This window comes from Balaenoptera ricei, chromosome 9 (assembly GCF_028023285.1).
Source record: "Balaenoptera ricei isolate mBalRic1 chromosome 9, mBalRic1.hap2, whole genome shotgun sequence".
NCBI classification, from domain to species: Eukaryota; Metazoa; Chordata; class Mammalia; order Artiodactyla; family Balaenopteridae; genus Balaenoptera; species Balaenoptera ricei.
Genome location: NC_082647.1, coordinates 90,531,461 through 90,548,105, shown reverse-complemented (window position 1 = coordinate 90,548,105; position 16,645 = coordinate 90,531,461). Strand labels below are relative to the sequence as shown.

At 36.1% G+C, this 16,645-nt stretch overlaps 1 protein-coding gene across 1 annotated transcript in view; it reads left to right on the top strand.

The window, feature by feature from the left end:
• Positions 1–5,759: 5,759 nt before the first annotated feature.
• Positions 5,760–16,645, top strand: part of LOC132371581 (platelet glycoprotein 4-like) — a 43,704-nt gene continuing 32,818 nt past the window's right edge. The window contains exons 1-2 of the mRNA XM_059932868.1: positions 5,760–5,945; positions 14,441–14,601. Coding sequence (XP_059788851.1) covers positions 5,826–5,945; positions 14,441–14,601 — 281 coding nt within the window. The 5' untranslated portion in view covers positions 5,760–5,825. The remainder of the gene's footprint in view (positions 5,946–14,440; positions 14,602–16,645) is intronic.

Genomic DNA, 16,645 nt, shown 5'->3' with positions numbered 1-16,645 from the left:
CACAAATCAATCGGTGTGATACACCACATCAACAAATTTAAGAATAAAAACCATATGATCATCTCAGTAGATGCAGAAAAAGCTTTTGACAAAATTCAGCACCGATTTATGAAAAAAACTCTCCAGAAAGTGGGCATAGAGGGAACCTACCCCAACATAATAAAGGCCATATACGACAAACCCACAGTGAACGTTATACTCAATGGTGAAACGCTGAAAGCATTTCCCCTACAATCAGGAATAAGACAAGAATGCCCACTCCTGCCACTTTTATTCAACATAGTTTTGGAAGTCCTAGCTATGGCAATCAGAAAAGAAAAAGAAATAAAAGGAATCCAAATTGGAAAAGAAGTTAAACTGTCACTGTTTGCAGGTGACATGATACTATACATAGAAAATCCTACAGATGCTACCAGAAAACTACTAAGCTCATCAATGAATTTGGTAAAGTTGCAGGTTACAAAATTAACACACAGAAATCTGTTGCATTTCTATACATTAACAGTGAAAGATCAGAAAGAGAAATTCGAGAAATAATCCCACCTACGATCGCATCAAAAAGAATAAAATAGCTATGAATAAACCTACCTAAGGAGACAAAAGACCTGTACTCAGAAAACTATAAGGTGCTGATGAAAGAAATCAAAGAAGACACAAACAGATGGAAAGATATACCATGTTCCTGGATTGGATGAATCAATATTGTCAAAATGACTATACTACCCATGGCAATCTACAGATTCAGTGCAATCCCTATCAAATTATCAATGCCATTTTTCACAGAACCAGAACAAAAGAAATCTTAAAATTTGTATGCAGACACAAAAGACCCTGAATAGCCATGGCAATCTTGAGAAAGAAAAATGGAGCTGGAGGAATCAGGCTCCCTGACTTCAGACTATACTACAAAGGTATAGTTATCAAAACAGTATGGTACTGGCACAAAAACAGAAATATAGATCAATGGAACAGGATTGAAAGTCCAGAGATAAACCCACACACCTATGGTCAATTAATCTACGACAAAGGAGGCAAGACTGTACAATGGAGAAAAGACAGTCTCTTCAATAAATGGTGCTGGAAAACTGGACAGCTACATGTAAAAAAAATTAAATTAGATCATTCTTTAACACCATATAAAAAAATAAGTTCAAAATGGATTAAAGACCTAAATGTGAGACTAAACACTATAAAACTCCTAGAGGAAAACATAGGCAGAACACTCTCTGACATAAATTGCAGCAATATCTTTTTCCATCTGTCTCCCACAGTAATGGAAATAAAAACAAAAATAAACAAATGGTACCTAGTTAAACTCAAAAGCTTTTGCACAGCAAAGGAAACCATAAACAAAATGAATAGAACAATTTTTATTCCACCTGTCAGAATTGCAAAGGACATTAATATTGAATAATTTTTAGTGGTGCTTATACAGAAAATAAAATATCTTTCCGAAAGAGATGACTTTATCTTTGAGTTGTATTTTTTTTTGTTATGTAAACAAAACTGGAATTTGACCCTGGGGATTTTCTGTCCCAACTTTTTAATGAGTTGAAATCATAGGTTTCTACAGAGATTCTCCTTCAGCTTCCTAAAGATAGGACAGGATAGTGTTAGCTGGGAGGTGGGAGATCAAGTTAGGAATTGGGGTCAGGGTTCCCACCACTGCTGTAATCATAGTCACTCTGCCTGGTCTTCCATGTAAGAAACTGAGTGAAAAACTGGTTCAGCTGCTTAAAATAAAAACTGCTTAAATTAAAAAATGCAGACCTCATCTTAGCATCTTATTTTACACATGAGGAAATTGAGGAAGAGAGTGATTAAGGGGCTTGCCCATGGTCACCTGGCAAGAGAGTGGCGAGACTTTGGTTTAATCTCCAGTCTACCAGACTCAATTACACCAGGTTGGATCCCTGTATTCTGATAACCTGCAGGTGAGAACTGGGGAATGGTCTATGACAGCAGTCCCCAACCTTTTGGCACCAGGGACCAGTTTTGTGGAAGTCAATTTTTCCACAGGTCGGGGAGGGGGGATGGTTTTGGGATGATTCAAGTGCATTACATTTATTGTGCACTTTATTTCTATTATTATTACATTGTAATATATAATGAAATAATTATACAACTAACCATAATGCAGAATCAGTGGGAGCCCTGAGCTTGTTTTCACTTGCCACTCACTGATAGGGTTTTGATATGAGTCTGCAAGCAATTGATTTATTATGGTCTCTCTGCAGTCAAACCTCTCCGCCAATGATAATCTGTATTTGCAGCCACTCCCCAGTGCTAGCATCACCATCTCAGCTCCACCTTAGATCATCAGGCATTAGGTTCTCATAAGGAGCGTGCAATCTAGATCCCTCACGTGTGCAGTTCATGAACAGTAGGGTTCATGCTCCTATGAGAATCTAATGCCACCACTGATCTGACAGGAGGTGGAGCTCAGGCAGTAATGCGAGCGACGGGGAGTGGCTGTAAATACAGATGAAGCTTCACTTGCTTGCCCGCCGCTCACCTCCTGCTGTGAAGCCCAGTTCCTAACAGGCCATGGACCAGTACTTGGATTGGAAGAATCAATATTGTGAAAATGACTATACTACCCAAAGCAATCTACAGATTCTATGCAATCTCTATCAAATTACCAATGGCATTTTTTACAGAACTAGAACAAATAATATTAAAATTTGTATGGAGACACAAAAGACCCCAAATAGCCAAAGCAGTCTTGAGGGAAAAAAACAGAGCTGGAGGAATCAGACTCCCTGACTTCAGACTATACTACAAAGCTACAGTAATCAAGACAATACGGTACTGGCACAAAAACAGAAACATAGATCAATGGAACAAGATAGAAAGCCCAGAGATAAACCCACGTACCTATGGTCAACTAATCTATGACAAAGGAGACAAAGATATACAATGGGGAAAAGCCAGTCTCTTCAATAAGTGGTGCTGCGTAAACTGGACAGCTACATGTAAAAGAATGAAATTAGAACACTCCCTAACACCATACACAAAAATAAGCTCAAAATGGATTCGAGACCTAAATGTAAGACCGGACACTATAAAACTCTTAGAGGAAAACATAGGAAGAACACTCTTTGACATAAATCACAGCAAGATCTTTTTTGATCCACCTCCTAGAGTACTGGAAATAAAAACAAAAATAAACAAATGGGACCTAATGAAACGTCAAAGCTTTTGCACAGCAAAGGAAACCATAAACAAGATGAAAAGACAACCTCAGAATGGGAGAAAATACTTGCAAATGAATCAATGGACAAAGGATTAATCTCCAAAATATATAAACAGCTCATGCAGCTCAATATTAAAGAAACAACCCAATCCAAAAATGAGCAGAAGACCTAAATAGACATTTCTCCAAAGAAGACATACAGATAGCCAAGAAGCACATGAAAAGCTGCTCAACATCACTAATTATTAGAGAGATGAAAATCAAAACTACAATGAGGTATCACCTCACACCAGTTAGAATGGTCATCATCAGAAAATCTACAAACAACAAATGCTGGAGAGGGTGTGGAGCAAAGGGGACCCTCTTGCACTGTTTGTGGGAATGTAAATTGATACATCCACTATGGAGAACAGTAGGGAGGTTCTTAAAAAACTAAAAATAGAATTACCGTGTGATACAGCAATACCACTACTGGGCATATACCCAGAGAAAACTATAATTCAAAAAGACACATGCACCCCAATGTTCATTGCAGCACTATTTACAATAGCCAGGTCATGGAAGCAACCTAAATGCCCATCGACAGAGAAATGGATAAAGAAGATGTGGTACATATATACAATGGAATATTACTCAGCCATAAAAAGGAACGAAACTGAGTCATTTGTTGAGACGTGGATGGATCTAGAGACTGTCATACAGAGTGAAGTAAGTCAGAAAGAGAAAAACAAATATTGTATATTAACGCATGTATGTGGAATCTAGAAAAATGGTACAGATGAACCAGTTTGCAGGGCAGATGTTGAGACACAGATGTAGAGAACAAACGTATGGACACCAAGGGGGGGAAATCTCCGGGGGGGTGGGGATGGTGGTGTGCTGAATTGGGCGATTGGGATTGACATGTATACACTGGTGTGTATAAAATTGATGACTAATAAGAACCTGCTGTATAAAAAAAAAAATTGCCATGAAAAATGGTTATAATTTTGTTATACATTTGGAGAAAAATCTAACTTTCCTTATTTTCTTAAAGAATTAATTAATATCAAGACTTTAAAAGAATTAAATGGTTCCTCAAGTGGAGAGAAATACTAATAAAATCATCAGAGAGGTATTTCTACCACTACAAAGCTAGGGAGGGAAAAACTGAGACCATAACAAAATATAATTTTTATTATTATACTCATGAGGATGACAAAAATATTGTTTGTGTTTCTTTTCTGTCTGTAGCCTCCATTCTGTTGGCATTTTTGTTTTGCTTGGCGAGGGGCATTTTGAAGCAGGGAATAATTTTTTATAAGTACAAAGCACATTCCATTTATCAATGTCAGGTCAACCCCGTTTTTAAAAATGCTGTTGCAAACAAAATATCTCAAATAAACATGTTTTCAAATATTAGAATAACAAATTCTTACTAACTTTGTTACAAAAGGATCTACCACTTCCACTAAGAGTTTTCTTTCAATCTTTATGAAAGAAGCATATATTATATGAAGATACCAAAGATAAGACTGACTAGGTGAAATACATAGTGACACAATCTACATATTTTAACAGAATTGGCATGAGTCAGCTGTCCATGACAAAATGAACAATATTGCACTTGAATATGTTAAAAAATTCATTTGAGACTAGTAAGAAACCAATGCCGTGACAGAAACTAGGTATCCTCTACCTTACGTATTTTCTTCAAATCTTTTTTTACCTCTCAACTATCTAAAAGTCAGTTATTAAAAATTAAATTGAAAATACTCTTCTTTAAAATATTTCAATGTTTTCAACACTGTGCATAAGAAAGAGTTCAGGCATGAACTCAATATTCCTGACAGTGGAATTTTCTTTTAATGGTGCTTATAATTTTGATGATGTTAGAAACTATTCTAGTATTATTTTCCCAACTTACTCATGCTTTTCTGTTTTAACAGATAGCTTATAAATGATTAGAAAAATTGATTTCTTCGCAGACTCATCAGATCATTTCCTATAAAATCCCTATCTTTTTTTTTTTTTTCCCCACTAAAATTCCTATCTTTCTATTTGTGAAAAAGGAATAGTAAAGAAAACATCTCTCACTGTACTTGCTTAGCATTTGGATGGAAAAGACATCAGTCCACCCACATTCACTTTGCAGGAGAACTCCAGGTAGGGTGCAGACAGATGGTTGTGTTTGGGTGGACAAGCCAGACAGAGGATAAAGATGCCCCTAAGTGTCCCAGGCTGATGGAAGGTAGGCAGGGGGTGAGAGTACAGTAAGCATATTCTCCTTAGTTAATATTTCAATGTGTTAATCATCCATAGAAAGAAAATTTAAAAGAGGAGAATTTAAAAGAAATGCTCTATGTGACAATATTTATTACTTCTACCACTGGTAGGTAGTTCAAATGAAGAAAGGACAAGACCTAGAAAGTTTTGTACAAAAAAAAAAAAAACATCTGTTTATTTATAACTGGCAAAATGATCTGTTTCAGTTGCATGTTTACTTTGATTTTTTGTACTGGTATTTAAGTTTCTGCTTTATGATCTCTTTCCAATGATAGAACCAGACCTCTTGGAAACCACGTTCATCAGACCTGGGAGTTTGAAAGAAGCAGGTGCTGAACCTTAGTTTTTTCCCTGAACAAGAAAAATGGGCTGCGATCGAAACTGCGGGCTCATCGCCGGTGCTGTCATTGGTGCACTCATGGCTGTGTTTGGAGGTATTCTAATGCCAGTTGGAGACATGCTTATTGAGAAGACAGTTAAAAAGGTACAAGTATTATCAAGAATATTTGTCATCCTGATTCATTCTATCTTCCATCCCGTTTTGGCTTAGGGTGCCTGTTTTATATTTCATTGTAACTGGCAATTTTGTGTCTTTGACACAAAGGTGATAATGAACAATCGAAACTCTACGTGATGGAGAAATGGTCAAAGCATGATTTATATTCTATATGAATGCACTGTCATCTTAAGTCTAAATATCCAAATTTTGATAAAAAACTATATTAGGTATGCAGATTAATAGAAATAATTGCTTTTAATTATGTCCAAAGAGTATGTTGATATGCTTTTTTTGGTATACATATATACCATTTTTTATTGAAATATTCTTTAAATTCTGTAGTACTTTACAAATTTCAAAAGTTTCACACACATGATTTCATATAATCCCATAATAACCATTTTTCCCCCACCCCTATATTGCCCCTTCTTGCTCCTCTCTCCTCACTGATAACCACTAGTTTGTTCTCTATATCTGTGAGTCTACTTTTTTTTGGTTTTATTCACTAGTTTGTTGTATTTTTTAGATTCCACTGTAAGTCATATCACACAGTATTTTCTTTGTCTGATTAATTTCACTTAGCATAATGCCCTCCACATCCATCCATGTTGCTTCAAATGGCAAAATTTCATTCTTTTTCTATGGCTGAGTCGTATTCCATTGTGTATATATACCAACTCTTCTTTATCCATTCATATGTTGATGGACACTTAGGTTGCTTCCATACCTTGGCGATTGTAAATAATGCAGCTATGATCATTGGGGTGCATGTATCTTTTCAAATTAGTGTTTTTGTTTTTTTGGACATATACCCAGGAGTGAAACTGCTGGGTCATATGGTAGTTCTATTTTTAGCTTTTTGAGGAACCTCCATACTGTTCTCCACAGTGGCTGCACCAATTTACATTCTCACCAACAGTGTACGAGGGTTCCCTTTTCTCTACATCCTCGCCAACATTTGTTATTTGTGTTCTTTTTGATAATAGCCATTCTGACAGGTGTGAGGTGGTACCTCATTGTGGTTTTGATCTGCATTTTCCTGATGATTAGCAATGTTGAGCATATTCTCATGTGGCTGTTGGCCATCTGCATTTCCTCTTTGAAAACTGTTCAGTTCTTCTGCCCATTTTAAAAGTTGTTTTTTTGTGTGTGTATGTGTGTTGAGTTGTATGAGATGTTTATATATTGTTGATATTAACCCCTTATTGGTAGTCATATCATTTACAAATAGTTTCTCCCATTCAGTAGCTTGTCTTTTTTGTGTATGGTTTCCTTTACTGTGGAAAAGATTTTAGGTTTAACTAGGTCCAACTTATTTATTTTTGCTTTTATTTCCTTTGCCTTTGGAGACAGATCCAAAAATTATTGCTGCAATTTATGTCGAAGAGTGTTCTACCTATGTTTTCCTCTAGGAGTTTTATGACATACAGCTTTACATTTAAGACTTTAATCCATTTTGAGTTTATTTTTGCATATGGTGTGAGGGAGTGTTCTAATTTCACTGATTTACATGAGGCTGTCTGGCTTTTCCAACACGACTTTCTGAAGAGACGGTCTTTTCTCCATTGTATATTCTTGCCTCATTTGTTGATGATTAAATGACCATAGGGTGTAGTTATTTCTGGGCTCTCTATTCTGCTCAATTGACCTATGTGTCTATTTTTGTGCCAGTATATTACTGTCGCTTTGTTTTATAGTCTAAACTCAGGGAGCTTGATTCCTCCGGCACTGTTCTTCTTTCTCAAAATTGTTTTGGCTATTTGGTGCCTTTTGTGTTTCCACACAAATTTAAAAATTATTTGTTCTAGTTCTGTGAAAAATGTCATTAGTATTTTGATAGGGATTGCATTGAATCTGTAGATTGCCTTGGGTAGTATGGTAATTTAATAATATTAATTCTTCCAGCCGAAGAATGCAGTATATCTTTCCAGCTGTTTGTGTCATCTTCAATTTCTTTCATCTGTGTCTTACATTTTTGAAAGTATAGGTTTTTTACTTCCTTAGGTAGGTTTATTTTGGTATTTTATTCTTTTTGATATCATGGTAAATGGGATTGTTTCCTTAATTTCTCTTTCCAATAGTTCGTTGTTAGTGTATAGAAATGCAACAGATTCTTTTATATTAGTTTTGTATCCTGCAACTTTACTGAATTCACTGATGGGCTCTTGTACTTTTTTTGTGGTGTAGTGAAGATTTTCTACATATAATATCATGTCATCTGCAAACAGTGACAGTTTTACTTCTTCCTTTCCAATTTGGATTCCTTTTATTTCTTTTTCTTCTCTGATTGGTGTGGCTAGGACTTCCAAAACTATGTTGAATAAAAGTGGCATGAGTGTGCGTTCTTATCTTATTCCTGATCTTTAGAGAAAATGCTTTCAACTTTTCACCATTGAGTATGATGTTAGCTATGGTGTGTCATGTATGGCCTTTATTATGTTGAGGTATGTTCTCTCTGTGCCCATTTTCTAGAGAGTTTTTCTCATAAATGGATGTATAATTTTAACAAAAACTTTTTCTGCATCTATTGAGATGATCATATGGTTTTTATTCTTCAATTTGTTAATGTGGTATATCACACTGATTGATTTGCAGATGTTGAAAAATACTTCCATCTCTGGAATAAATCCCACTTGATCATAATGTATGAACCTTCTAATGTATTGTTGGATTTGGTTTGCTAATATTTTCTTGAGGATTTTTGAATCCATGTTCATCAGAGATATTGGCCTTTAGTTTTCTTTTTTTTTGCAATATTTTTGTCTGCTTCTGGTATCAGGGTGATGCTGGCCTCATAGAATGAGTTTGGAAATACTCCTTCCTCTGAAATTTTTTGGAATACTTTGAGAAGGATAGGTGTCAATTATGCTCTAAATGTTTAGTAGAATTCACCTGTAAAGCCATCTGGTCCTGGACTTCTCTTGTTGGGAGTTTTAAAATTACTGATTCAATTTCATTACTGCTAATTGGTCTGTTCATATTTTCTATTTCTTCCTGGTTCAGTCTTGGAAGAATGTACCTTTCTAAGAATTTATCCATTTCTTGGTCTAGGTTGTCCATTTTATTGGTACACAGTTGTTCACAGCAGTCTCTTATGATTTTTGCATTTCTGTGGCATTGGTTGTAACTTTTTCATTTCTGATTTTATTGATTTGGACCATTTCTCTTTTTCTTCTGATGAGTCTGGCTAAAGGTTTATCAATTTTATTTATATTTTCCAAGAACTAGTTTTTAGTTTTGTTGATGTTTATTTTTTTTGTATCTATTTCATTTATTTCTTCTCTTATCTTTATGATCTCTTTCCTTCTACTAACTTCAGATTTCTTTTTGTTCTTCTTTTTCTAGTTCCTTTAGGTGTGAGGTTAGGTTGTTTAACTGAAATTTTTCTTGTTTCCTGAGGTAAACTTGTATAGCTATAAATTTCCCTATTAGAACTACTTTTTCTGCATCCCATAGGTTTTGGATCATCATGTTTTCATTTTCATTTGTCTCTAGGTAATTTTTGACTTCCTCTTTGATTTCTTCAGAGATCCATTGGTTGTTTAGAAGTACATTATATAGCCTCCACATGTTTTTCTTTTTCCAACTTTTTTTTCGTGCCATTTAAGACTCCCTTTTAATAAGATTATTGCACAGTCTGCACATAATAAAAGGCACTCTGGTCTAGTGTGGTGGAATACATAGAACTGATGGGTGATGGGATACAATGGAATAAAAGGACTAAATAGGGAGAGGAGTGAAAGTTGCAAACTGTAAGATAACCACTTGAGTTATTGAAGGAGATGTATTCCTTAGAAGAATAAAAGACAGAGGTTTTAGAAGTGATCTGATACGAACATCAGTATGTATTTCAAAGGTCAGCGCTCAGAGAGATTTGATCATTACTATAGAGATTACAGATAAAACTAAGCAATAGGTTCACTTTCTAGAGCGTCTGAATGTAGAGACAAAAAGACATAGAAACTGGCCAACAGTAGGAGTCACATCTCTGAATTATGTGTAAACCCAGTGAGCCAAGTATCTTACCCCTACCTCAAAAGCACTTAAGTTAATGCTGTTATTTTACAAATATATACAAGTTTTAGTACTGGTCAGTTTTTGTTTACCATTGAAATCATTGCAGATCACTTGCTTCATTTAATGGACTAATACCAAATTGGGAAAGTTATTACCTGCATACAAACACCATTTAAAAAAAAAAAAAAAGAATTAAAGTGCTTAATTTTAACAGATCAGAAAATCATCTCATGATGTTATCTATTTTTTAAAGTATAGATTTGGGACTCTACGATACCTTTCAATTCTAAAAGATGGCACCCAGACTCCAGCATTTGAAATGGCCTAAAATAGTCCATACAGTTTACTTCATATATATATATATATATATATATGTATTCATATTTCTTTACTGTTTATTTCCAAGGGATGTTTTTTAAGGACTTCATGGTTTTTATGCATTATAGCTGAAAACTTTTTTTTTTTTTTTACCAGTATTTTAGACTATGACTCCTAGTAGATTCGTCTGGGCCAGCAGGTTTATGCAATCTTGCTAGACAGACGAAAAGTCAATGGCATGAGCTGCCATGTATGTGGAAAGTAGAAACTACCAAAGGACTTCAGAAAAAGGACAAACTTTTGTCACTATTTACAAAGGATAATTTGTCACCTTGACATTGTTCGTATCACTTGATAAATGCTTAGTGAATACTGTATAACATAGGTAATTTAAAATAAATTGTAATTTAATTTCCCTATGATATTAACTGCAGAACACCAAGAAGCAAATTAAAGATTTCTTTCTCTCAGCCTGTACACACATGCATGTGCATAATGCATACACATATTAGAAAATTTTTTGGACGTGGAAACTGCTTGTAATTGGTCCCAAATAGAACAGATTTTGGTAGTGAGTGGAGAAGATGAAAACTATTTTCAGTATGTTTCTGCTTTTTAAGGAAGTTTTGATTTCACTGGATGGAGAATAAATATATAAATAATTAAATAGCAGAAAAGGAAGTGTTACAGGATTTTACATGTTATTGCCACATAAGTGGTTTAGACAGTAATGCTAAGAGCAAAGTAGTTAAAGCAAGATGGGAAGCAAGTGAGATGAGAGTTCTCCTTCTAAGGGGTGGATAGGATTTGTATAACAGTAGCCAACATTTATTGAATGCTTGCTATGTGCTAACACTGTTTTAAATGCTCACATTTAATAAATCTTATAACAACCCATGAGGATAAATATTTAATTATACCATGTTCTACTTATTTTGACTTTGAAAAATACTCATTTCGTATAGTTCAACTTAATATTATTATTACCCCACTTTACAGATAAGGAAACTGAGGTATAAAAAATTAAATAACCTGCCCAAATTTAAATGGTTAGCACGTGACCAAACTGGGGATCAAACTCATAGCATCTTGTTTCATTGTTAACCACTTCACTCTAGGCTTTGAGTAAAGAAGCCAATGGACTTGGTCAGGCTGGAAGTAGGGTAAGGAAATCAACTCATAGATTAAAATATGCTACACATGATTCTGTCTCCTGGTACACTGTAAGAGCCTTGAGAAATGGGACAATATATTTTTGACATATGTGCTCTACATACTTCATGCATAGGAAGATATCAAGGACATTTTAATAGTTACACTAAAGTTGTCAGTCATGTGGATGAGTACTGTTTTCCTGTAACAGCAATAATCAAATGACCATGTGACTAGATAAAAGATATTACTCTTCCAAACATCTGCTTTCAAATTAGCAAATGTAGCAAAATAGAAGTTTCAAGGTAAACAAAATGTAGCAAATGTAGAAGTTTCAAAGTAAATGTCTTTCAACTCAGCTGGAGACCAAGCCATGTGAGAGTCATCAGGCTGCAATCCGGTCATTACTAGGGTTGAATCAGCCAAGTGCGAGGATCTTAAATTATATTACTTTTTCTATACACATAATTAACACCTTTATACTTCAAATTTAGCAAAAGATTTGCAAAATAGACTAGGTAGTCCAAAGTCAATTTAAAATAAAGGCCTCTTAAATTCACAGGGGACATAAAAACTTTTGCTCCTTTTAAAATTAGAGGAACTGATGATAAAATAATCTTAGTAGTCAAGGAGGTCTATACAATTTTCTAGTACATATACTAGTGTTAGGATCAGAAGAAATGCATTCCTATTCTGACTGTTTCAATATTTTTTTCTTTGTGAACAAATCGTGGTGTTATGCAAACCACACAAGATTGTAGTAAAAGACCTGATTCTCTATTATCTACTACTAAATTATCATACAATATTGAATCGGACATCTGTTTTCTGTAGGACCCACTTCTACCTCTAAAAAATGGACGGAATTAGATGACCCTAACTCTAATAGCTGGTAATTCAATGCATTCATTTCAACTCTTTGTGTTTCAACTTTCCCAGTTGAAAAAATATCTCCAGATGAACAAATAAGGCAAAGTGATTCACGGCCTTTAGAAGAAAGACATGATACGCTTACAATGCCTTTTGATATTAAATTCATAAACATTAGAATGAGGAAGTTTTCTGTCCTGCCAAGTACATTCTGTCACAGTCCCTTTTCAATTCTTTAAGTACTTATAGAGTTCCTTTCATTAAGAACTGAAATAAAATATGTGCCTTGAGAGGTACATGGTAAACAATTGATATTATATTAGTCCTTAAGATTCTTATGTCAATAGTGTGAGAGTAATAATGTGTAGGTTCGTGTGTTTTCTTGAAATGGGTAAATTAACACAGATTTCAATTTTAGTATAGATTTCAGGTTCAACACCCTCATAAACACCTTTACATTTAAAGGAACGGCCATAATACTTTATCTATGTGCAATATTGTCTTAATTTTCAGCTTACTATGGAAATAAGATTTTTAGGAGCAATAAAGCATTTTTTAAGGATAATTGGTTGTAAAAAAGTAAGATCTAACATCACTTTAGCAGCTCCAATGTACCCAGTGTAAAAGGATTGCAACAGCACAGGATTTTGTAAAGGCATTTTAGCTGATGCCCTGTTCTTCTCTAAGGAATTCCCTTATTCTCTCCACTAAGTAATAAGTAAAGTTTCCTGAAGATATGAAACTTAATTTGACTTCTACCAACTAAGTGCAGAGGTGACAGGAACAAAAAATAGTAAAAACACGGTGTAAAAGAGGACCAGCCTAAGGGTCAGAGACTAGGATCCTCGTCATGATTCTACTTCTAGGTATTTGCCTCGGTTACCCTTGGGCCAGACACCTGGTTTCTCAGAGCCTCAGCACACTCTCCTAGAAAATGTGCTAATGTTCAATGTCTTTTCCTGATCCATCATTCTATGAATGGATGCTTGCAGGTGAAGGAAACAAACAGGTCAGACTGTCCCTGTATTCATGGGTCTTGTTAGGCTCATTTTGTGTGAAATACTTTTCTCCCTCTTCCTCTAGCACTAAGGTAAGTTGGAACTTTACACCTCGACATCCCTCCCAAGGTACTTACTTGGAAACACTGCCTGATACAAAGTCACCTTTGTCTGCGTTAGCTACTAGAGCTTCATGGGCTTCCTGCTCAGAGAGTGAAAGACTTGGAAGGAAACCACGAGCCCATCTATAATTCCCTTGTTTTACAGATACTGAAATTGACCCAAGGGACCTGGTGACTTTCTACTCAGTCCCAGTTCCTAAAGCACAGGAGCCAATTTCTAATGTAGGGCTTTCTGATTCTGCCATTGGTATTTTTTTCTATGTATCTATCTTTACTACAAGGAGCATCAAAGATTTTTAATGGATTTCACAAAAGAATAATAGGACATGTCCTTTTTTCACCCTTTTATCTAAAATGTAGTAACCTAAGAGTAACGAATCAGACTGTTGTAATTTTTGGAAACATGTACTAATAGATTTCTGCAAATGCACTGAGAGTTAGGAAAGCCTCATTGAGCAGGGTTTTGAAGGGGAGAAGCCAAATTTGTGTTTTTCTTAGTTTGACAAATGTTAAGTGATCATCTTCCCTGGAAGTGTCCAAGATTTGAAGAAAATGAAAAAGCTTCCAATACCACTACATTTTTCTCTCAGTTTTTCTGTTTTGCCTCCTCAGTCTAACTCACTGAAGGCAGAGGAGAGGTTAATGTTTGACCTGATAAGAATTTTTTGGAAAAAGTTTAATAAAATTTGCTTAATAAATTGTGTCATGAACTGTCGCAATATTGCCATAGGGTCACTCTAAAGCTTGCCAATGGCTGCCCTTACAATCGACAGACATGTCTACAATATTACACACTGATTCTCTTTGTAAAAGGTTAACTAAGAGATTGCTATCATAACGTGTTGAAAACATTTCTGTTGCAAGCGTGTGGCAGGCTGCAAAGGTTCTCATGAGCAACGTACTTGAGCTTATTCCTTTCGCTGACTAACTAAAGGTTTTCAACTCCCACGAGTGCCCATATTGACTACAAGTAAATAACCCAAACTTGTTTTCTTTTTCATAGGAAGCTGTCCTTGAAGAAGGTACAATTGCTTTTAAAAGTTGGGTTAAAACAGGTGCAGAGGTTTACAGACAGGTTTGGATCTTTGATGTGCAGAATCCAGAGGAGGTGGCAGTTAACAGCAGCAAAATTAAAGTTAAGCAAAGAGGTCCTTACACGTACAGGTGAGCGAGTCCCCATAAAAAGTGGCATTCTTTCCTTGACCATATGCATTTCTGAAAAAGCTTCCACTTGACAACTGCCATTGTATTGAAATGTACTTATTATTTTCTTGCCATTAACACACATTGAAATATTTCTGTTTCTGCCTATATAAAACCCTAATCTAAGGATTTAATGATTATAAGAAATACAGATTTTATTATGAATTTACCAGCATCAATTAACTGCTCTACATTTAAGCAGTTACAGGTGTTTTACACTTGTGGCATATATTCTCAACAACTCTAGCAGTGTGTACATGTCAATGCCAAACTCCCAATCTATCCACACTGCTATATTTAAAATAAACAAGGAACTACTGTACAGCACAGGGAACTCTGCTCCATACTATGTAATAACCCAAATGGGAAAAGAATTTGAAAAAGAATAGATACGTGTGTGTGTGTGTAAATATATACATATATATCAATCACTTTGCTGTACATCTGAAACTAACACAACATTGTTAATCAGCTATGCTCCAATATAAAATAAATATTAAAAAATAATAATAATAAATAGAATTTAAAAAACAACTCTAAAATATGCATGCTAAATAAAAAAACATCTATCAAAGTTTTAAAACCAGAGCACTTTAAAATCCTAAAATTGAAAGTGTAGGTTATACGAGTGGTTCTCCAAGGGCGGCTCCCAAACCAGCAATATCAGCATCTCCGGGAACTAAGTAGAAATGCAAATTCTCAGGCCCCTCCTTAGACCAAATGAATCAGAGACTCTTGGTTTAGACCCCAGTAATGAGTTTTACAAGTACTCTGAGGGACTGCAATACACACTCAAATTTGAGAACAACGTTAAACTGATTTTACGTAATTACAATACCACTAAGGATTTCTATTCAAACTATTTTCCAGGTCTTAAGGGTGTTTTTATTCATCCAGTAGTTTCATTCTTATATTTTCTCCAGTACTGAGACTGAATAAGCTATACCTTTATCTACATTCCTTAATAGTTTAACACACTTTTGAATAGAATCTTAGACATTAGCACTAGGGGGAAATAATTAGCCAGAACCTTTCATTTTGTAAATTTTGAAAACTCATTCCAGGGGATATGAAGTGATTTACCAAGTTCACACATACCTAGGGACTGGTAACTCTTAGATTTTTGTGTCCATTTTCTCCTATCTAAGTTATAGACTATGTGTCTTTTCTAACTATTAAAGTAAGAAAAATAGAGACTGAGGTGCTAAAGACACTAAACTTAACCAAGGATTAGAAATACATTTATGGTGCCCATATGGGAACAGAGTTAAGTCCTGCTGTATGATTTGTTATAAAAATGTGTGGGAGGAGGGGCAAGATGGAGGAAGAGTAAGACGCGGAGATCACCTTCCTTCCCACAGATACAGTAGAAATACATCTACACGTGGAACTGCTCCTACAGAACACCCACTGAACGCTGGCAGAAGACGTCAGACCTCCCAAAAGGCAAGAAAATCCCCACGTACTTGGGGAGGGCAAAAGAAAAAAGAAATAACAGAGACAAAAGAATAGAGACGGGCCCTGCACCAGTGGGAGGGAGCCGTGAAGGAGGAAAGGTTTCCACACACCAGGAAGCCCCTTCACGGGCAGAGACTGCGGGTGGCGGAGGGGGGAAGCTTCGGAGCCACGGAGGAGAGCGCAGCCACAGGGGTGCGGAGGGCAAAGCAGAGAGACTCCCGCACAGAGGATCAGTGCTGAGTAGCACTCACCAGCCCGAGAGGCTTGTCTGCTCACCCGCCGGGGCGGGCGGGGCTGGGAGCTGAGGCTCGGGCTTCGGTGCTAGCCGGGAGGGAGTCCGGGAAAAAGTCTACAGCTGCCGAAGAGGCAAGAGACTTTTTCTTGCCTCTTTGTTTCGTGGCGCGCAAGGAGAGGGGATTCAGAGCGCTGCCTAAACGAAATCCAGAGACGGGCACGAGCCGCGGCTAACAGCGCGGACCCCAGAGACGGGCAGGAGACGCTAAGGCTGCTGCTGCCACCACCAAGAAGCCTGTGTGCGAGCACAGGT